The following is a 23,720-nucleotide window of genomic DNA, read 5'->3' as shown; positions in this document are numbered from 1 at the left end:
CTTTTAAATTTATGAAAAAATATATATATTTTATTTTTGCACTGATGCAATATTCCTTTTTCATCTACACTTTTTTGTTTGCAGTGTATTTTTTAGTGGTTCAATCATGAAGTTTACATTGGTTTCTTTACATCGCACCATGTGCAAATGCTGTATTGTTCAGGCTCATGCTTAAAACATGAAGGTCTGCTGTCAAACATCTGTCAGCTGAGGTTTCTTGTTCCGTCTCCAGTGAGTTCAGCTGCACCAAAGATACACTAATGTGGTAGAATATTATTATTCTTCTGTTTTCTGGGTGGCGTTTCCTTCCTTCCTTCCAGTCATCAGGTCAGATGATAAGTTCTGATTACAAGTCAGGAGGCTATCATGAGATAGAGCGTGTCTCCTGCACTGCATGTCACTTTACTTTCATTCTGCTTCTCTATCCAGTCACTACAGTTATATCTTCAGTATAAACAGCTCAATTCACATAAATCAAACAGGACTTCTAGATTTTTGGGGTTTATGATTGTGTTTGTGTGTGCACAGTGCGCAGTGAGCACAAGGTTGATATATGAGCTTTGATAACAAAAACAGTGAAATGTGAAGCCGATTTGTTAGGTCACAAAGTTATTGACAAGTGTCAAGTGAATGAGCTGTGGTATAAAGTGTACTCCGAAGTCACAGCTAGTGCAAGTGCAAACACCAAATAGCATGACAGCTTCAGCTGACACAGCGTTCACTTGGGCGTTAAACGTTAACTCCAGATCTGGCTTAGTTCGAAGCCATCACCTTTAATGGTCTCTTACCTTACAGAACACATCTTTAATAGCTCCACACTTCTGTGGGAGAGGACAGACGACACTATCAAGGGCTCGGTTGGAAAATTTGCATCTTTTCTAGGTTAGTCTCTAGCTGAGTTGTGAGACGTTCAGGGAAAAGGTACTGTTTTCATATGATGTAATGACTGCACTCCTGAAGTGTTGATTTCATTGTGTTATCTCATAAAAATATGCTGATTTTGTGGATACATGCTGTTTGTATCACTATATTTCTGTGATTGATGATTGAAGACTTTTTGAGGACCTGACATGAATTACTGCTGGGATGCTGACATGTCCTGCAGTGTGACATGCTAGACTTGGTAGCGTTTTGCTAGTTCTTTTGTGTCTCATGCCGCAATTCACTTACTGTATACATTTAATTATACATTAACATTCAAAAAAATCTAGGGTCAGTAACATTTAAAATTTTCACCAATGAATATTTCTTAAAAACATTCGTGAAAGTAAAAAATATGATTTCTGAGGGATCGTGTGTCATTGGAGTCTGGAGTAATTGCTGCTGAAAAAACAGTTTTGCATCACAGGAATAAATTACATGTTCAAATATTTTTAACAAATATTTTTAATATTACATGTTCAAATGGTCATCTTTCACAATATTTCTGTTTTTACTAAAACACAAAGTTTTGTAAGCATAAGAAACCTCTCTCAAAAAACATAAAACATCTTACCAACCCCACACTTTTGGTTGGTAGCATACTGTACATCACGTGCCCATCTGTAATTGAATTTCATGAAGTGTTTTTACCAGTTGTGTCCACTATGGATTTGCTTATCATAGAGATACTGTGGTGGGTAAACAGGGTATATAGCACAGAAAACTCTTTGTGTGGACTTTTTTTGGCAGGTCTTTTGCATGGTGAGAAGTACTGCAAGGAGAAAAGCATGGAGAACAATGTGACACAGATCTCCAGAGAAGATCTGGAGAGTCTGAGAGAGGCTTTCAACAAAATCGGTCAGTTAAATTCTGCCTGAATCTCACTGTAGGTTTAGTGAATTGTGCATTGTAACGTTCCAGTCACCTGACTTGGCGCTTGTGAGGTGTCAAACATTACCAAAGATTGCAATAACTGACTACATAAATGTCTGTTTTTACGGCTGATCGTTGACTCATGCAATTCTACAAACACATATTAAAATAGTCTTGTATCAAAGTATTGTATCAAAGGTTTGCTGCTAGTAATGACGAGTGTCATTGTAAACTCTCATTCTATCTTTGTAGATATTGATAATAGTGGCTATGTAAGTGATTTTGAACTTCAGGAGCTCTTTCGAGAGGCCAGCTTTCACATTCCGGGATACAAGGTACGGGAGATCGTGGAGAAGTTCATGGCAGGTGACACCAACAAAGACGAGAAGATCAGTTTTGAAGAGTTTGTTGCGGTAAGAGTTTTTGTCTTATCTTAAAGGGGTCATATGATGCGACTAAATTTTTTTTTGTTATAAGCTCTTGGTGCATAAAGAAGATATGTAATGTTGCAAAGACTAAAGTCTCAAATCCAAAAACATATTCTTTATAAAAGTTAAGAATCAACCATGCCTACCTAAAACAGCCCCTTCAAACACACCCCACATGTTCCCACGATGTGGGAAGATTTACATAACGCCGCCCAAATGTTGAGGCTAAGAAAGAAAGCATAACTTTTAATCTCGCTGTTGTTGTTTGGCTTTCCAAAAGAGGATACAACTAAAAATAAGTAGTTAAGTTCAGAGGTGGAAAGAGTACAAAAATATTCTACTCAAGTCAAAGTACCATTACATTAATGAAATTTTACTTCAGTACAAGTAAAAGTACCAGCCTAAAAATATACTCAAGTAAAAGTAAAAAGTAGCTCATTTAAAATTTACTCAGAGTAAAAATTACTTAGTTACATTTTAACAGTGGGAGGGAGTCAAAAATGGGACAGGCCAAGGGTTTCAAACAAGTTCCTGGAAGGCCACAGTCCTGCACAGTTTAGAAATAACCCTAATTAAACACACTTGATCCAGCTAATCTAATCATTTAGGTTTATTTGAAAACTACATGGTATGTGTGCTGGAGCAGGGTTAGAACTAAACTCTGCAGGGCTATATGGCCCTCCAGGAACTGAGTTTGACACCCCTGGCACAGGCCTATTAATCTCAAACTAGTTGTTTTTAATTAAAGGAATCAGTTATTTAGAATAATAAAACATTTGGGCTGTTACCAGGCAAATCAGTATCAACAAACTCATCTTTTCAATGCAGATGAAATGCAGAAGATTCATTGGAACAGGCATTTAGATGTATTTGCACACTGTTTAGTGCAGGACAAGAATGCATTTAACCTGCAGTTACAAATGCATGAATAATGTTTTGATGTACAAGACATAAAATGTTGAATACTCATTTGAAATGATAAGAAATTAATTATTTTAAAAAATCAAAAGATACTTTAAATGGCCAGTATGTGTCAGCAAGTCACTGTTAATAAGTGAGTCATTGCGATTGAACCGAATCATTTAAACGGTTGATTCATTCAGGAACGAATCACTGTCACGTTGCTCAGAGACGCAAAACTGTGCTTTGGTGGCTGTGTTTGGAATTATTTTCTGTTGTAGAAATAGAGCTAAAAAAGACAATATGGTGTCTAAAACGCAAGTCTCTTAATTAACTTGTTTACTGAACTGTTATATATTTGTATGTAGGCCTATATATTCATAATGATTTTTGGAGGAAAAGACGGCATTCTTTGTGTGAATCTGATTTAATATATGAAATTATATATATATATGTGTGAATTTTCTGCCACTATATCTTCAATTTTGTGATCAATCTAAATGCATTTTAGGAGACTGAATCACACAGTGAAAGAACGCACTATAAATGTGCGCGCACATCATTAAACCTAAAATTATGATATTATCGCAGACGATATAGCACACTCCTCACCACTGTCTTTTTGGCTAATTTGTGCAAAACCTCTTGCTAAAATGTAAAAGCTTCATTTAAACCACCAATGCAACGATGCAATTATTTAGCTTACCTTTACATTCTTGCAAAGGGTTGATGTCTTGTCGAGATTTTATAAGCTGCTAGTTTGGTCTTCCTAGGCAAGTACAGCTTACACTGCATAATAGAGCATACATATGGCCAGGGGTTCACTTCATTTCCTTCGGGTTCAACTTCAACTTTCGTTTTCAGCGGTGTCTGGACCACTAATAATGCGCCTGTTTTGTCCGTCTGCATCTTTCTTGCGATTTTAGCGCCAGTTTGCAGTCCTGCCCATTATTTACTGCCGTAGTTTCCAGAATCAGAGCATGTGAGCGGACCTAACTGAGACTTGTTATAGCACTTATATATCATTGCTCTTTTTGTTATTTTTGATTGCTTCCACTGTCTTCATTTGTAAGTCGCTTTGGATAAAAGTGTCTGCTAAATGAATAAATATAATATAATATAATATAATATAATATAATATAATATATTTGTATACTTGCTACATAGGGTATACTTAAAAAATACTTATACTTTACTTAAGTATACTTATTAAAATAAACTGGAAGTATACTACTTTTCGTTAGGGCTTTTTAGTTTTTTTATTGGGTTTTATTGGTTTTGGCTCATCGCGTCAGACCACGGCATCACAGTATGGTAAGGAGCATAACATTTCCATCACACACTTGAGGTACTCGGCCAATCACAACGCACTGGATAGCTGGCCAATCAGCCAACACCTTGTTTTTCAGAACGATGAGCTTTGTAAAAATCAATGCTTTTCAGATAGACGGGGCAAAGAGCGGCAATAATAATGTACATTAGGTGGAAAAGAATATACTCTTTGAACTTTAACTGCATAAACACATTGTATTACACCAAATACACAAAATAATAATATTTTTAGCTACGTCATATGACCCCTTTAAAATGTCAAAGTGCCTGCTTTGCTGATTGTGGCACGCACCTTGAAAGTTGAGATATCCCTAAATTCTCCAGATATACCAAGAGCTGAGAAGCAAAGAGGTGCGAGAAACTTTCCGCAAGAGCATCTCCAGGCGGGACGGGATTCGTTCCTTTGGAGGAACATCAAGGATCTCAAGTGAAGGAACTCAGCATTCTTACTCAGGTGGTGGCATTTACATCCCCTAGGCCATCAATATCAAACAATAATGTGCTTTAGTTGCTGTATGTTCTTAATGCACATTTCTGGATATTATGATGAAAAAATTTATCCTCATTCATCAAAATGTAATAACTTGCTTTGCCTTATTTTTGCCCACCTCCATTATGTAATGCACTTTCTCCATCCAATGAATTCCTACTGGATAAAATGAAGTCCAGCTCTACATATTTTCTTACTGAATATGATGTTTCACTTAGAAATATATAAAAATAGCATCTGGGCAATTCCTGATGTAGTTGAGCACAAATTCAGAAGAGTCCAACCCTATCTGAACTTTTTGAAATGAGATTTTTCAAATGTCATTTTGCTAATGTTTTGTTTTTTAAACCATTCTCAGATGAAGAAAAAGTGGCCTTTGTGAACTGGATCAATAAGGCCTTGGCAAAGGATCCGGACTGCAAGCATCTGATCCCAATGGACCCGGAGACTGACAGTTTATTCAAATCTGTGAAAGATGGAATATTGCTGTGGTAATATAAGATTAACTGTGTAATGTTTGTTATGCTGTTAAATATGCAGCTGTATTAATTATCACAGTTACTTCTGAATAAGAGTTCATATTTAGCAACCTCTTGGTCATGTTTTTACAGCAAAATGATCAATCTCTCGCAGCCAGACACCATTGATGAGCGGGTCATCAACACAAAGAAATGCACTCCATTTACAATGACTGTAAGTGCGCTCACTTTTGAAACTCAACAAAGAGTGACATCAAAATGTCTTTGAAACCTTCACTTAAGGGTGAATCTCACACACACTGGGTTACCATGCATGTTTCATGGGGACATTCCATCAATGTAATAGTTTTTATAATGTACAAACTATTTTTTCTATCCCTTTAACCTAACCCTGTCCTTAAACCTACCCCTCACACAAAACCTTTTAGTTTTGATTAGATAAAAAAAAATAAAAATAAAATAATAATAATATATATGTTTTTATAAAAACATATTTCCCCCCACCAAAATTTAAAAAGGAAATATATATATATATGTTTGTCACACGCACATAATAATAAAAAAACACATTCTTGCTTAAATTAAAAAAAAAAAAATATATATATATATATATATATATATATATATATATATATATATATATATATATATACACACACACACACACACACACACACACACACACACACACACACACACACACACACACACAGTGGGTACGGAAAGTATTCAGAACCCCGTACATTTTTCACTCTTTGTTATATTGCAGCCATTTGCTAAATCATTAAAGTTAATTTTTTTTTCTCATTAATGTACACACAACACCTCATGTTGACAGAAAAACACAGAATGATTGACATTTTTGCACATTTATTAAAAAAGAAAACCTGAAATATCATATGGTCCTAAGTATTCAGACCCTTTGCTTAGTATTTGATAGAAGCACGATTTTGATCTAATACAGCCATGAGACTTTTTGGGAAAGATGCAACAAGTTTTTCACACCTGGATTTGGGGATGCTCTGCCATTCCTCCTTGCAGATCGTCTGCAGTTCTGTCAGGTTGGATGGTAAACGTTGGTGGACAGCCATTTTCAGGTCTCTCAAGTGATGCTCAATTGGGTTTAAGTCAGGGCTGGACCGTCGGCCGATTCTGAGGTCCGGAGTACTCTGAAGAAGGTTTTCGTCCAGGATATCCCTGTACTTGGCTGCATTCATCTTTCCCTCAATTGCAACCAGTCGTCCGGTCCCTGCAGCTGAAAAACACCCTCACAGCATGATGCTGCCACCACCATGTTTCACTGTTTGGACTGTATTGGACAGGTAATGAGCAGTGCCTGGTTTTCTCCATACATACCACTTAGAATTAAGGTCAAAAAGTTCTATTTTGGTCTCATCAGTCCAGAGAATCCTTCAGGTGTTTTTTAGAAAGCTCCATGGGGGCTTTCATGTGTCTTGCACTGAGAAGAGGCGTCCATCGGGCAGCTCTGCCATAAAGCTCAGACTCGTGGAGGGCTGCAGTGATGGTTGACTTTCTACAACTTTCTCCCATCTCTCGACTGCATCTCTGAAGCTCAGCCAAAGTCATCTTTGGGTTCTTCTCTACCTCTCTCACCTAGGCTCTTCTCCCCCGATGTTCAGTTTGGCCGGACGGCCAGCTCTAGGAAGGGTTCTGGTCGTCTGAAACGTCTTCCATTTAAGGATTATGGAGGCCACTGTGCTCTTAGGAACCTTAAGTGCAGCAGAAATTGTTTTGTAACCTTGGCCAGGTCTGTGCCTTGCCACACTTCTGTCTCTGAGCTCTTCAGGCAGTTCCTTTGACCTCATGATTCTCATTTGCCCTGACATGAACAGTGAGCTGTAAGCTCTTATATAGACCGGTGTGTGGCTTTCCTAAACAAGACCAATCAGTATAATCAAACACAGCTGGGCTCAAATGAAGGTGTAGAACCATCTCAAGGATGATCAGAAGAAATGGACAGCACCTGAGTTAAATATATGAGTGTCACAGCAAAGGGTCTGAATACTTAGGACCATGTGATATAATATTTTTTTTTTTTTTATTAAATGTGCAAATATGTCAACAATTCTGTGTTTTTCTGTCAACATGGGGTGCTGTGTGTACATTAATATGGAAGAAAAAAATAACTGCTAAAAATGATTTTAGCAGATGGCTGCAATATAACAAAGAGTGAAAAATGTAAGGGGGTCTGAATACTTTCCGTACCCACTGTATATATATACGTAACATGTTCTTGATATATCATGTTCTTGGCAGGTTTTGTGAGATTGACCCTAATGCATTTTATATTTGTTTGTTATCTTTAAGACCCTTTCACACTGAAAATGACAGCTAAATAGATAATGCTAACTACACATAGCATCCACAACATCACATGATAATGTTATAAAAACTTGAGCTTTTTAAAGTCAAGTGGATACTGATTGGCTGTCAGTGTTTTCATTGTTTATCGGCTGGGCAAACAAAGTGATTCCAACAACATTGTTTGTCTGTTTCATTACTGTTACAACTGTGGTAAGCACATCACGATTTTTACATAATTAGAATGATAATTAAAACTTTATTGGTATAGTTATTGTCCTTGGTGTGAACGGACCTAAAGAATCTTTCTAATAAAAGATGTGTGGATTAGAGTTATTTTGACAACAAATAGTTCTATATATTGTTTCATACAGGAGAATTTGGTGTTGGCTCTTAACTCTGCGTCGGCTATTGGCTGCACGGTTGTCAACATCGATGCTCAGGACATGAAAGCAGGAACCCCTCACCTCGTGCTTGGCCTCCTTTGGCAAATCATAAAAATTGGTCTCTTCGCTGACATTGAGATCTCACGAAACGAAGGTCATTACTTTGCTGTAATAGCCAGAATTTGTTTTTTTATAATCACGGAGCTGTCCAATAGGGTTCTGATTGCTGCCATATATAAATAAAAGCATGCATGTACATGAGTGACTGATTTATGCCTCTCAAGAGATTTCACAAACACAAGTCTGTGTATTTATGCCTGTGTAGCTCTAATTGCTTTGCTGGATGAGTCAGAGGAGCTGGACCACCTGATGTCAATGTCCCCCGAGGACCTTTTGCTGCGATGGGTCAACTATCACCTCAAAGCTGCTGGCTGGCAACAGATCACAAACTTCAGTGATGATATTAAGGTAGCTAATTATAAGCTTTATCACAGAAGTCATCATTATCAGTTGTTAATGAACATTTACTTCATTTCATTAGAACTAGGTTTTGGGCTGAAGTTTACTATACACACCCAGAGAAATAAAATAAATGAATAAATTAGTGCTGTCAATCGATTAAAAAAAGTAACTATTTAGTCACATATTGTTCTGAAGTTAATCGTGCAGTTGGGGGAGCAGTTGGGGGTTCGGTGCCTTGCTCAAGGGCACCTAAGTCATGTTATTGCCGGCCCGAGACTCGAACCCACAACCCTAGGGTTAGGAGTCATACTCTCTAACCACTAGGCCTCTCTGACTGAAGGCAAGTATCACTGATACAAATACAACTGATGTCTCTCCGATGTTTAATGATTGACTATAGCCACTCAACATTACAGTAATTGATATATAAAAGCTATCAATTTTAAAACTTATTAGACTTTAAAAAAAAAAACTTCTAATTTAAATGAACTTAAAACAATCTTCACAAACCCATAATAATAATAATAATGATAATACCGGTCCCACTTTATATTAAGTGGCCTTAACTACTATGTACTTACATAAAAAAATAAGTACAATGTACTTATTGTGTTCATATTGTATTCTAAAACACTTTTGCTGCTGTTGAGGTGGGATAGGGGTAAGGTTAGGGAGAGGGTTGGAGGTATGGGTAAGTTTAAGGGTGGATTAAGGTGTAAAGTATGGGTCAACAGTGTAATTATAAATATAATTACAGAAATAAATACAGATGTAATTACATGTCGTTTTTTTTATAGATAAGTACAATGTAAAAACATGTATGTACACAATAAGTACATTGTACTAAATTATTAATTCAAATGTAAGTACATAGTAGTTAAGGCCACTTAATATAAAGTGGGTCCATAATACCTTGTGAAAATTAAATATACAGAAACTGATAAAGTTATCAAATACTAAATTAAACTAAATTAAATTAAATTACTAAAGTTATTGCTGAAGTTAAAGTTATTGTTAGATGACGGAGACGGTGCTAGAGTGCTCCAGGACAGGTTTGAAAACCACTGCATTTCAGATAAATGTTCTTAAGCGTTCTATTGAAGCTCCCTCATCACATGTGCCTTTTATTTTGGGCTTGTTTGACTAGTGCCTAGCACTGATGCAAAGTTGGAGTGCGTGTCTGAAAAGTTTCCTGTTTGATGTGGTCGTAGAGACATATTCAGCATTTAAATTAATGCAATTCTAGTAAAGAAAAAAAGAGATAGAAGCATCAGTTGTGACTGGGTGGCCAACCCTAGCTCCACTCTTGTATTAATTGCGTAAAATAATTTTAACGTGTTAAACTGAAAAATATTAAAATTATTGCTTGCAGTAACGACCGATTTTGACAGCACTAATATATATATATATATATATATATATATATATATATATATATATATATATATATATATATATATATATATATATATATATATATATATTAGGGGTGTAACGATACGCGTATTCGTATTGAACCGTTCGGTACGACGCTTTCGGTTCGGTACGCGGTACGCATTATGTATACCGAACGGTTCATTGGAGTAATTAATTATATTTGAAAAAAAAAAAAAAAAGAGAGAGATAGAAATATAATGATATGCGTTCAACAAGGTAGCCCAATAACCCAAACAACGTAACAGGCAACGCCCCTGACACTCCCGAAGAAGAAAAAAACACCATCTTATATGTTTATGTTAGGCTACTCAGCAGGCGCTCGCTCACTCAGTACGCGCTGAAGGCTCGTTGCAAAATAGCCAATGCGTTTAACAGACTAGAAATTAGAAGATCCTCCAATAACCAACAGGTCTGGTGTTTGGGTGCACTTTGGATTCCCTTTAAGCTATAATGGTGATGGCAAGAGAGCGCTCCGGCAGAAGCGCTCGGGCTCGCTAATGAGGCGTCTGTCTTTGCTAAGCAACAATGACGTGCTCTCTCCATGAGACGCGGAAATTTCAGCGAAGGATAAATGGATTTCCTGCTCTAAAAATCGCTTGCAGTAGCTCTGCTACTAAATTTATTTCAAAATTGCAATCCATATACAACTATGATCAGCTGTTCCTTCATCTTGGCTGAGCTCTCAACCTTGTTACGGAAAAGGATGAAGCTGATTGGTTGGTTCTTGTCACATGACCCGCGGTGCGCTTGCGGCATTCTGAAAAGTTGAGATGTTTTTACATTTTGCTGTATCTAAAACGTATCGAACCGAACCGAACCGAACCGTGACATCAGTGTATCGTATCGATCCGAACCGTGAATTTTGTGAACCGTTACACCCCTAATATATATATATATATATATATATATATATATATGTGTGTGTGTGTGTGTGTGTGTGTGTATGTGTGTGTGTGTGTGTGAGTAATATCACACGAGTAGCAGTGCGTTATGGCTGTAAATCAGCACGACAATCAAAGCATGCTGATATACAGCCATATCACATGGCTACAAGTGTGATATTGCATTTATACAGCAGTTCAAAGGCACAGGTTTGTAAAAAAAGAAACAACAACAGTGTCTTTTAAAAGTTTCTTTTGTGCAGAACTACTTCCTTCCACTGCGGATTCAACAGTTTGACAGTTACAGCTGAGATAAGCCTCCATTACCAATTTAAGAACCTCGGTCTAGTACTGGTAACAAAGGAACATTGAGTAACTTCATTAAAAGCTTATTGTATTGCGGTATTAAAAGCTCTGTATCATGTAGAGTAGAGTATTATGAGAGAGAAATGTTCATCTGATACAGCATACATTCTACAGCTCAATGTCAATGAGTAAATTAATCACAGGCTTAAATTTGAAACCCTGTGAACAATATAATAACCCAGCCTTTGATTTAGTTTGACATCAGAATCTTTGAGCTGTCATTTGCATGCCAGTTAAGACTTATGTAACTAAACAGAGCCTTTTTCTGCTCTCAGGACTCCAGGGCCTATTTCCACCTGCTTAATCAGATCTCGCCTAAAGGAGACGGGGATGACGAGATGAGGATTGACATTGACATCTCTGGTTTCAATGTAAGTCATTCTGAGCATTTGGTCAGCGACCTTTGCCTTTTTACTGAGGAAGCCAACATGCTGATTGGTTTCCTGTGTCAGCGTTTGTTCCAGCATTTAATGACATGATGTCGTGAAGCTAAGAAAAAGGGGGACTTTTTGAGACTCAAAAGTCAATGGAAATATGAGAGTAAAGGACAACATAAGATTGGACATAAGTGTTGTGTTTGTTAATTGGAATTGGACAGGTTTATTTGTCCTTAGATTATAAATAGTTGTGTTAAAAAAAAAAAAAAAACTCTACTATTGCACTATTACTATTTTTCAAATTCCTTGACAGTCCAAAAATACAACAACATTTTGTTTGTTTGTAATTAAATGTTGTTGCTTTGCAGCCTGAAATGAAGGCAGAAACTGTTTTTGTTTTATCCAGCTATATTTTACGGGATAAATTTTACACCAAATGCATTGCAGTCACAATGTAAACAAACAAATAATAAGCGTGAAATATTTTTTTTTAAATGCAATTAAAATATATTGCACAAAATTAACAGATGTAAGTTCTCAGAATAGCAAACAATGGTCATGGAATTGAAAAATAATAAGCGTTAATCGCAAATTTTTCACAAAACTGAAATATTATTCGACTTGCACACAAAATTATGTCTCTCTGTTTTGTTTGTTTGCTTGTTTGTTTTGTGTGTGTGCTCTCAGACATTGTATGTTCATATTTTTAGTTTTTGTATCAATAGCGGCTGGAGGAAAATGTTCTAGTGAGGACAACACGTTCAACAATTGTTGCATACATCCCAGTAAAATTTATCCCAATATAACAAAAGGTAAAATGTCAAGGCTTGAAACATTTTAAATTTCAGATTCTCACAAAACTACATTTTCTGTAAGACTTATTCAAGATAATTGAGATATTTTCTATAACTACAAGTCAAGCTGCAATACCAAACAGGACCACACGGAGATGCCAACAGACACTATACCAGTCGCCTTAACCTGACTGTACTCTATATAAATATATTCAGATATATTTAGTCATTCATTCAGATTTATTAAACAGAGCAAAATAGAAGTAAAAAAAGGCAAATAAAACATTTAGAATTTGTCGAACGAATTTCACCAGTGAACAGTTCCTTTGTCAGAGTGAGTGTTGATGCCCAAACAGTATGTATACACACCGACCATTGAAAACTCCTATGAAACCATGCTTCTTCAGCAAGTGTCCATTAAAAAACCCCTGCCAGACATGCAGCCCTACTGAAATGTGCTTGTGCAAAAAGCTGTCAGAAAGCGCACATACATGATTTGTTTATTTGCACACAAATAATAATGGACTCGCGTGTCTAATAATGTACGACTATGTCAATATAATTGTCTTTACCTGAAATTTTCATCCATCAGAACTTTACTGGTAGGATACTGGTTTGCTTTATCCATGGCAAATGTGCCGCACAAGCCCTGAAAAGTGAAGCCAAAATGTTTTGATTGCCACCAGGTGGCTGAACCCAGTATAGGTCATAAAGCCCGCCCTCACCATGTAATCTAATGGAATGTGAGACAATTGCTTTGTCCAAATACCTGCACTTGCAATTTTTGCACTTGACCAGTTGACTACTTATTTGGCGATTTGCGGTTTTCGGTCCAAGTGTCTAAGCGAGCATGGAGACCACAAGTGTGTATAGAATTTTGCATTATATGATGGGACAAACTTATAGTGTTGTACAAATGCAAGAGTTTACAGAGCTTTATTTTTGAATATTAAAATCAACTTCTAAATGTCTGTTCAGTAATCCCCATAACAGAATTTTGTGGTGCTTCTAATTAAGTAATCAAAAAAAAAAAAAAATAAATACAGCTGCAAATGTTGTGCAAAGTAAATATCACCACTACTCTTTGCACCAATAAAAAAAGAAATTCTTTGTTTACTACCAAATTATATATAATATGTAATTATCATTACTATTTAACATACATTGGAAAGGATTCCGTGACCTCTCGAGAGATCTCATTAAAAAGTCTCACGATTTATTTTCAGAACATGATGCATGATGGGATACACTAAGCCTTGAAGACTGTACCATGGAACGGTATTGGAGATAGTGTGGATTTAGTGTGTGTTAAGGGCACTGCGCTTTGGTGTTTTTAAGACCGGGGACAGTCTTGCACACTTACTTCCTGTCGCGAGCACACTCTCTTAAGTGGAAAAGACTGCAAATGTGGGTATTTGGACAAGGCAAATCCAAATAATTAAATTACCCTTCAAATTATATATTTTTTTTTTTCACATATTTTTTTTTTGTCATTTTATGCAGTTTTTATCACATTGATGTAAGTTCAAGTGTTAATTTAAATAAGTTAATTAATTATGTGACTCTTTAAAAATGGGAGTGTGATGTCATGATTGACAGCTAAGGTTGAGGGATGTGTGTTTGCGATCAACTCTGCTGGAGTGTTAGTGGGACCTACAGGCAGGAGGTGGCTCTTCTTCACTCACTACTGGGCAGACTCAGGTTCCATGTTCAATACTGTGCAGACTTCGGTCCTGAATCAGCACAATATGTCACTGCCCACAGGCAGCTGGCAGCTTCACTTTACTTCACAGGAAGAGAGTGAAGGTGTGTGGTCCATCTTTGTTTATGGTCTGTGGGCCATTCAGACTAGCCCTGACTTCAGCTTAAAGATAATTAATAGAGGTATGTTTGTTCCCACCGTTTTTTGCACAAGTTAAGTTTAGGTATGATGAAGAAAGCACATTAGTGCTAGCCCTCCTGTGACTCATAGAGATTGCATTGCTGTGCCTGCAGTTAGAAGACGAAGAAAACAATCTTTGTATGGAAGTCTATAAGACAATTCTCAAGGCAATTCACGGCCAGAGTGAAATCGCCCAAAAAGGGGCAGTACTCCACAGAATGTGACATGACGCTGATTGGACTATATATCCAGAGACAGAACAAACAGTCTAGGCCCTGTCCCAAATGGCACACTTCATGTGTACTTGCGGTCTTGCAGACTCACAATGGTCGCCATGTGCATGTATCTGTTAAGACTTCTACGTTGAAACTATGCCGTAGCTATATCGCAGGTTGTGAGTAGCCTATGGCGCAGCCTGTCATTAATCTCTCCAGAAATGTAACAACGCATCAATTCTACACAAACAACAAATGCTGTGATTGGTCTGCTACAACCCCTACAATCCTCCCTTTCAGGTCAAAAAAGAATAATCTGCGATAGCGCCGCAGATTTACTCATATGCATATCCGCTTGCAACATAACATGATGAAAGCAAAGTTGAGGAGCGACTGGCCAAGGAAGTCCAAAAATATGTCCATCTGTGTCCATATGTCCATACACCATCAGCGTCTATGGACATTGCATACCAACAGTCTGCATGTGTCTCGATTTGTCAGTTTAACTTTCAGAAGGGTTCTCGTGAGCGCCCCCTTTGGAGCTGCTATGCACCCTTGATGTGCACTTTGCACCCTTGAGGTGATTTCCACGGCAGACTTCTATCTGACAGTCAAAGCAGAATTACAACAAAAAAAAGTACAGACTAGGGTTTACGGTGCGATTTGGGACAGAGCCATAGAACTGAGACACTGTGGGTGAATGTGAACAATTCCTCCCTTTCACACTTTTAAAATAAGAATAAAATAATAATAATAATAATAAAAACGAAAACATTTATACTGTATAGAAAGCTATTACAAAGATATAAACTCAGATGTAAACACTGTCTATGTTTGAGGCCAAAGAAAGTTACTCAGAATGGTGAATGTGGGCGTAAAGTGTAATGTTTGTAACATTACATACTTATTGCCATATTATTGTTCTACAGATCAGCCATTATTCAAATTGTGGCAGGTGTCTTCTAGATAACTACCTGCTTTAGAGCTGTGCTTGAGAACTTTCAGATATAGATGTAGTTATTTCGGTTTAATAACTGTCTGTTTTAGGAGCGTGATGATGAAAGGCGAGCAGAGCTGATGCTGAGACAGGCAGATCGTCTGGATTGCAGACAGTTTGTCACTCCCAGTGATGTGGTGGCTGGAAACCAGAAGCTCAACATTGCCTTTGTAGCCAATCTTTTCAACATGTACCCAGCCTTGAACAGACCCGCCAGAAATGGCATTGATTATGCAATTGAGGGTGAGTTGCATTCTTTTTACATGTGAATGTGCCTAACGTCTGCTGCAAGAAAAGGTGTTCTGTACGCAATCTGGGTCTGTTTAGCGTTTCAGAGAGCTTGTTGACTGCCTGTGATGAATGATGCCGCATTGTCTTTGCTTCACATCTGAGCTCACATCCTGTCCGAACTACCAAACAGACATTTCCCATGATCAAAACAAGAAACATGCTCAAACGACTGCATCCATGAAAGTATTCATAATAAAGTACATTCTTGACTTACTCACTTTAAAAAGAACTCCATCTTATTTGAATCTTTATTCAGAAATTTCTCCACCTATATTGGATGTATTATCTTCATCACCAACATATTATCTGAAGCAAAGGTTTTATTATGTATTATTATTATTTATTGTTTTACATATTATAAAATGGGTTGTTTCCTGTGACATGTGTGTGTGTGTGTGTGTGTGTGTGTGTATATATATATATATATATATATATATATATATATATAGGTAAAAATTGATAGCCTGAATGCACTGTAAGTCGTTTTGGATAAAAGCATCTGCTAAATGCATAAATTTAATTATATATATATATATATATATATATATATATATATATATATATATATATATATATATATATATATATATGTATATATATATATATGTATATATGTATATATATATATATATATATATATATATATATATATATATATATATATATATATATATCCATTTGCTCATCTGTGTGTAGAAAATAATAGGAATAATTGTTATCAGGCTTTGTGTTTGAAATATGAAATCTGTGTGTAGGAAATAATAATAATAATAGTTATTATTATTATATTGTGTTTATTTCTAACATAAAACTTGATGTTAACAATACAAATAATAATAGTTAGTGAAGTTGAAGTAGTCAAAGAAGTTCACTAAGACAAAGTTGCAGAAGAAGATGTGAAAAAAGAGAACTTCAGTTGTAGTTGTAGTTCCTTTCTACTACCCAAGTTTAACTACTAGGAAACAACATTAAAAATGTAAAAATAATAAAGTGACTTAAAGTAAAGCAATAGGTAAGGTGGCATAATATTCCTTTGTTTTTTTTTTTTTGTTTTTTTTTTTAGTGAGCAGTAGGGGGCGACCTGCGGCTGTTCTGCACATACTGTATGTGCCTTAGTTAGAGAGTCACATGTGACATCAGTAACCGTGGGTGATTGTGTTCATCTCACACTCAGTTTATCTTTCTTCTGTCCTCTTGATCTCATTGTTCCTTTTCCTTCTCCATTCTGTGTCCAGTAGCTTGTCAGCAAGCCTACAGAGAAGCAGATTAGCCAGAACCCAATCAACTGCCTTTTTTCTACCATTTACATTGCAAGAGGATATAGACGATTATTTTACCATCCTGCCCTTGGCTCCATTCATAACAATAGTAATTCAGTCCTCAGCCTGGTTTTATTGTTAATCATGACAAAGGTCTTTTGTACAAACGAAGAGAACGTTTAGCTCAGAATTATGCAACAGACTATCATAATGTAAACATTCTGAACCACTTTTATCATTCATATTTAAAGAGCTTTATTAAAAACGTATTTATCAGGAGCATATCATGGAAAACAGGATTTCCGCTCTAACTTTTTCTAACTTAATTTATGAAAACAACTGCAAAAGAAGACATAGTTATGGTTACGAAACTACAATCATTAACATATGACCCCTCACAATATATTAATACCAATCGTTCAGTCTATGTAAAGAAATCAAAAAGGTAGCAGAACATTAGCCAGTTTAACTCAATATGAGGATGAAGAGTTGGAACTTATAATGTGAGGTCAGTATGGACTTCCAATTAAAATAGTATTTTAATCGAAATTGTTTAATAATCCTCAAAATAATAACAGACATAACACAGGTGTATGTCTTTGAGTTCAGGTGAAACCAGAGAAGACAGGACGTTCAGAAACTGGATGAATTCTCTGGGAGTTACTCCACACGTCAATCACTTGTACAGGTAACACAGCCATTTGTTTAGTTAACAGTTATGCATTGTTTTATGGTGACAGTTGAAATATCAGGACTAATCTTGGTCCTGGAATCAAAAGCTCAAAACAATATAAACTATAATAGTGCAGAAAACATCACAACATATAAGACCAACCTGTCCTCCAACCAATACGCTCATATAGGTCGTTTGTCAAAATCCCTGAAATACGACCCATCAGAGCGTATACTACAATTGCGCCCCTATCGGCAAAAGGTCGTTTTCATATTAATGTTTTACACTCTTTTATTTGCGCTCTGATTTGTGTTTCGTGTAGCTCAGTCATTCGAACGAATAAGCCACCTAGTAAAACATGTGTGAGATCGGTGTAAAAAGCCCACACATTGCATTTAAATAAACGTGCGTTTTGATTGGTAATGACGTTATACGTCATTTCATCACGACAGTCGCAAAGCGATACTGTCATTATTTTTACGCCCGCTAGGGGGCGCTTAACTTTAAAACGTAAATATAGGTCATAATTAGGGCCGGGACTCGATTAAAAAAATTATTCTAATTAATTAGAGGCTTTGTAATTAATACTGACTATTAGAAAACATCTCTCTGTTGCTTCAGAGGCCATAACATACTACGTCCAACTCTCAATAACCTTGGCCAAAACAATAAAGAGTTCAACATAAACTGTTGCACCAACAAAATAATACATAGTTCAACATAAAGTGTAAAGTCCACGCTAGCTGCTATATGTTTTGCGTTGAGGTGATACTTGATGCTCGATGTGCTGCAGTGATATGCGAACGCTAGTTGGTGCTCCAGTATAATCGGTCCACAGAAATTCATCCAGTGAGAAACCGTCCGCGGTGCAAAAATAAGTTATTAAAAATGCGGGATTTTTTTTCTGTAATTAATTAATCTTAGTTAACACGTTATTTTTTGTGTAATTAATTAATCTAAATTAACGCGTTAAAGTCCCGGCCCTAGTCGTAATAAATGCTTGCACAAACATATATGGTCGTTTTTTGTTGGAGGACAGGCTTATAAGACACATGCTTTATTTTATTCCAATATTCCTATATTGATTCGTTATCTTTACTTGAGCACAACCTAAAACATTATACCCATCTTCTCCAGTGATATGCAGGATGGTCTCATCATTCTTCAGCTGTATGAGAGAATCCAGGTTGCTGTTGACTGGACTAGAGTCAATAAACCTCCCTATACAATACTAGGATCCAACATGAAGAAGGTTTGTACATGTTTTTTATTTGGGTTTCATAAATTGAGTTTATATATGAGCTGAATGAAATAAATAAAACAAATGGATCCAGTAACAGATGTTTTTTTCTTCATCACATTAATAATCGGTCCAAAATCTCTTTGTTTCTGACATGAAAATAAATAATGCTGTATTGCAAAATGTTGAATTTGTGTCCCTGCTGAGATTATTTCCACAGCTGCCTCAGGGTACCAGATAGCGGAGTGTAGAATTCAAAATGCATGCTTTATTAATCAAAGATGCTAGTATGGAGATCTGCAGTTGTTGGGGTTGAATTATACATGTCATGTTAATTTGGTTGACATATGTTTGTTTTGTAGCTTGAGAATTGTAATTATTCCGTCGCACTGGGAAAAAAGGAAGCAAAGTTTTCCTTAGTAGGAATCGGTGGTGAGAATATCAATGAGGGAAGTCCTATGCACACGCTTGCACTGATCTGGCAACTAATGAGAAGGTACTTCATTTGTACAGTCAAGGTTTCAACTAAATCTAATGGCAATATGTAACTATTCCCTTTTTTTTCGTATGATCTGCTTACACCCCACTGAGGGTTACTTTTAGGCGTGGACCTTTATTCTTATTACGTTGTCATATTGTCATGGTTATGTCATCGGTCTTTGTTAAACATTTGCAAAATATTGTATATATTGTATATATTCATATGCAATGAATAACTCCTGCAGGTACACACTGAAGGTTCTGTCTGACATCGGTGATGGGGAGAAAGTCAGTGACCAAGTCATCATCGACTGGGTGAACAACACCTTGAAACAAGGCCAGAAAGATTCATACATTAACAGCTTCAAGGTGAATAACATTCTATATCAGTGAATTCAATATGAAACATGCAATTTCACTTCAACCTTCCATATAATGTATCATCAATCCAGGATAAATCAATCAGCACAAGCCTGCCAGTGATTGATCTGATCGACACCATCGTGCCCAAAGCCATCAAATACGAGCTGGTGAAGAGCGGAGACATGACACCAGAGGACAAGCTAAACAATGCAAAGTAAGTTCCCCCCACGGCTCCTTATAAATGATCCTGATACACATCTGACACCAAAATCGCCTGTTGTCTCGCCACCAGCAACCTTATCCATATCTTCAATTCCTACTTACAGATATGCAATCTCAGTGGCGCGAAAAATTGGAGTCAGGGTGTACGCCCTGCCTGATGACCTTGTGGAGGTCAAACCCAAGATGGTGATGACGGTGTTTGCATGCCTTATGGGAAGAAGCCTGAAGAAAGCAGACGGCTGACCTTTTTTGAAGGACGCTGTCAGAAAGCACAACCCTCAATTTGCACTTTTTCTACCCCTGACTTCCCCTCCGCCTCACTCACCAATACTTCAATGCATTTGTTTCTTGTTTTTGTCTTTTAAATGAATATCTCTTTCTGAATATTTCATCTCTGATTAATTTACTTCCTATTAGTTAAATTTCACTAATACTTTAATTTCCCAGCTTATGTGCTACTGTACATGTAGATCATTCGAAGGAAATGTTATTTTCTTAAAGGCATAGTTCACTTAAAAATGGCAATTTGTTGAAAATGTACCCTCAGGCCATCCAAGATGAAGATGAGTTTGTATTTCTTCATCTGAACAGATTAGGAGAAATTTAGCATTACTTCACTTGCTCACCAATGGATCCTCTGCAGTGAATGGGTGCCATCAGAATGTTATTAAGATGTGATTAAGATGCTTTAAACCATCACTACAGGCAAAAATAGAAATACAAAATTTTTACTAATCCTGTGAATAAGTGAAAAAGGTTCATCCCCTGTTGTCCAGTGACATATTTGTTTAGAACAATTTTTGCTTTTAAGTGGTGCTTGATCTGTGCACATTTCTCTCCTGTTTCAGAGGAGACGTTTTCATTAGAGAAAACAATATTTATGGATAGAGGACTCATATTCTTGCCTGCAGCAATGGTTGAAGCTTGTGTACTACTTACTTTTGGATTACTGTGATGTTTATATCAGCTGTTTGGACTGACGGCACCCATTCACTGCACAGTATCCATTGATGAGCTAGTGATGTAATGCTTAATTTCTCCAAATCTGTTCTGATGATGAAACAAAACTCATTTGCTACTTGGATAGCCTGAGGGTGAATACATTTTAAGGAAATACAATTTTTGGGGTCAACTATTCCTTATTTAATTGTGAATAGTTGTTTTAATTTATTCATTGACTCATTAATTTAAATGATTTTTTCAGTTGAACTAGATTGTAAATAGTTGGATATTTTTTTGCATTACGTAAATAAAGGTTGCTCACAAGAAATATCTGAGTGATGTAGATTCATTCCATTTGTTATTTAAGATGAAGCTGGCAACCTTTTTTTTGGCTCAGAGTCCCACATTTTGGATGTCAGTCTAAACAATATTTGCTCATTCAGGGAAGCATGTTGCAATCCAGAGGAGGATATTATACAGTGAAATCTGAGTCGAAAGCAGAACAAAAGCCGAAATTGAAAACTTTTCAGGCCATTTCAGCTCTCCAAATAGACAGAAATAATAATTAAACCAGCATAATCCAATTCAGCATCCACTTCATTTAACAGTGACCGGAAATGTGTTTATGAAAGGAAACCCTTTCCTGGACTCTGCCTTCTATTACCTTCATCACTGCCGAGTGAGTCCAGCTCTCCTCTAGAGAGAGTTTCTCTCAGTCTTATTGTGAAATTCCAGATGTGTCTGAGTTTCTGGGATAATTTCAACTGAGCTGCGTGTTCCCCTTTGACAACTGTACCATCACATAGAGCTGCGCTCGATTTCACCCAGGAGAATATTGGAAGCCCCTCTGGGCACAGTGGATTCACTTAACAATGTGCCTCATTCTCTGTACTGCAATATGCTGCTGTAGAGAAACACTAGCGGATCTCAGTATTTAAATGAACTTGCTGCCCAGTTGTAACATTAATATGCCGGTTTAAATGCTGAAGTAGAAAATGATCTGCTGTCTTTGAAAGCAAATCTCAAGGCTGAGTATTGTTCTGCATACTAAAAAAAATAAACGTTTGTCATACTTCATTTCCCTCGTGTCACCATCGAGATGTTTACAACAGTGTAAATAAAGTATTGAATATATATATATATATATATATATATATATATATATATATATATATATATATATATATATATATATATATATATATATATAATATTAAAAGCATTAAATTATTTACTTTAATATATACATTAGTTTTCTTTAATCACAATTAATATCACAAATAGGTAAACACTGGGAGAACTGTAGCCAGAGGGTAGTGCTATGCCATGAAAAGGAGACAATAAAAAAATATTCAAAGTATTTTTTCATACACACACAGACACAAATACACACACACACATATATATTAGGGCTGGTAATTTAACGTGTTAAACAAGCCTAATGATTCATTGAACCATTCTTAAAGGGGGGGGGGGGGGGGGGGGTGAAATGCTATTTCATGCATACTGAGTTTTTTACACTGTTAAAGAGTTGGATTCCCATGCTAAAGATGGACAAAGTTTCAAAAATTAAGTTGTACGTTTGAAAGAGTATTTTTGTTCCAAAAATACCTCTTCCGGTTTGTCACAAGTTTCGGAAAGTTTTTTTCAAGTATGGCTCTGTGTGACGTTAGATGGAGCGGAATTTCCTTATATGGGTCCTGACGCACTTCTGCCGGAAGAGCGCGAGCTCCCGTATAGCAGCGCACTGAGAGCACAACAGACTTCACTGATCAGAGCAAGAGCGAATTGTCACAAAAGAAGTGTGTTTTTGGTTATCAGGGCAAGACAACCCTGCACAGATTACCAAAATAAACAGCATTAAGGGACCAGTGGATGGAGTTTATTTTTACAGAGCATCAACGGAGTTGTGCAAGTGTTTGTGTTTGTTCCCCTGCATTTCGAAGATGCTTGTTTTACAAACAAGGCCCAGTCTGACGCCGGATTTGCACATCGTTTATTTCTTAAGGATAATGCAGTCCCAACGAAAAAGGGTCACGATCGTGTGTTGGAACCGCATGCGGTGAGTAAAACTGCTTCAAATATCTCTGTGTTGTTAACTTAGCTATCGGCGCGTAAGCACATCAAATAAACAACATGCAACATCCTATATTCCTTGTCATAATTTGAATAATGCAATTATTAACCATAGATAGACTCTTTAATATTAATGTTTCCCTAAATCACAACAGAAACTTTATTTTTGAATGGTTTCAGAGTTCATATAACTGGAATGACTCGGGATCCTTTTGTAGTAACCTCAGCTGACATAATACCAATTTTGCATTGCATTTCATTTGGACAACATTTCATTTTGTCATCTTCAATCTTCGTTCACTCATTACAACACTAGATAGATTGGATAAATGTCAGATTCAAAGGCCAACATGTCCAGATCTCCTGGAACGTAAATGTCACCACCCCCCAGCTACTGCAAATGAAGGAGCTTGTGTTGTAGCGAGAGCTTTCAGTTATATATAAGGTTTCCAGCATGTTCTGCAACACTTCAGCTCTTCAGATGAGCTAAATCTAATGGGACCGTTGGTTTGTGTGGTCAAAGATATTTGAAAATAGTAAAAGTCTTTCATAGTCAAATATGATCATCAACATAAAATACAAATAAAAAAACTAAAGATTTTCTAAATGTTCTATTGGAGTAAACATGCCTC

The 23,720-nt window shown here is 36.6% G+C and overlaps 1 protein-coding gene across 2 annotated transcripts; it reads left to right on the top strand.

Moving 5' to 3' along the window:
• Window positions 1-694: 694 nt before the first annotated feature.
• LOC128025810 (plastin-1-like) lies at window positions 695-21,340 on the top strand. Of its 2 annotated transcripts, none has more exons than XM_052612341.1 (16): window positions 695-882; window positions 1,672-1,779; window positions 2,047-2,207; window positions 4,779-4,908; window positions 5,303-5,435; window positions 5,556-5,637; window positions 8,120-8,285; window positions 8,457-8,599; window positions 11,553-11,648; window positions 15,593-15,785; window positions 17,702-17,780; window positions 18,903-19,017; window positions 19,368-19,501; window positions 19,731-19,854; window positions 19,938-20,062; window positions 20,175-21,340. In XM_052612341.1, exons 1-16 carry the CDS (start codon window positions 777-779, stop codon window positions 20,311-20,313), a joined length of 2,034 nt encoding a protein of 677 aa, XP_052468301.1. In that variant the 5' UTR covers window positions 695-776; the 3' UTR covers window positions 20,314-21,340. The 2 variants fall into 2 exon arrangements, with proteins under 2 accessions (XP_052468301.1, XP_052468309.1); XM_052612349.1 differs by having other exon boundaries at window positions 780-921.
• Window positions 21,341-23,720: the final 2,380 nt, after the last annotated feature.

The sequence above is a fragment of the Carassius gibelio genome, chromosome A2 (genome assembly GCF_023724105.1).
Source record: "Carassius gibelio isolate Cgi1373 ecotype wild population from Czech Republic chromosome A2, carGib1.2-hapl.c, whole genome shotgun sequence".
In the NCBI taxonomy this organism is placed as follows: domain Eukaryota; kingdom Metazoa; phylum Chordata; class Actinopteri; order Cypriniformes; family Cyprinidae; genus Carassius; species Carassius gibelio.
This window is presented reverse-complemented; position numbering and strand designations above follow the sequence as displayed.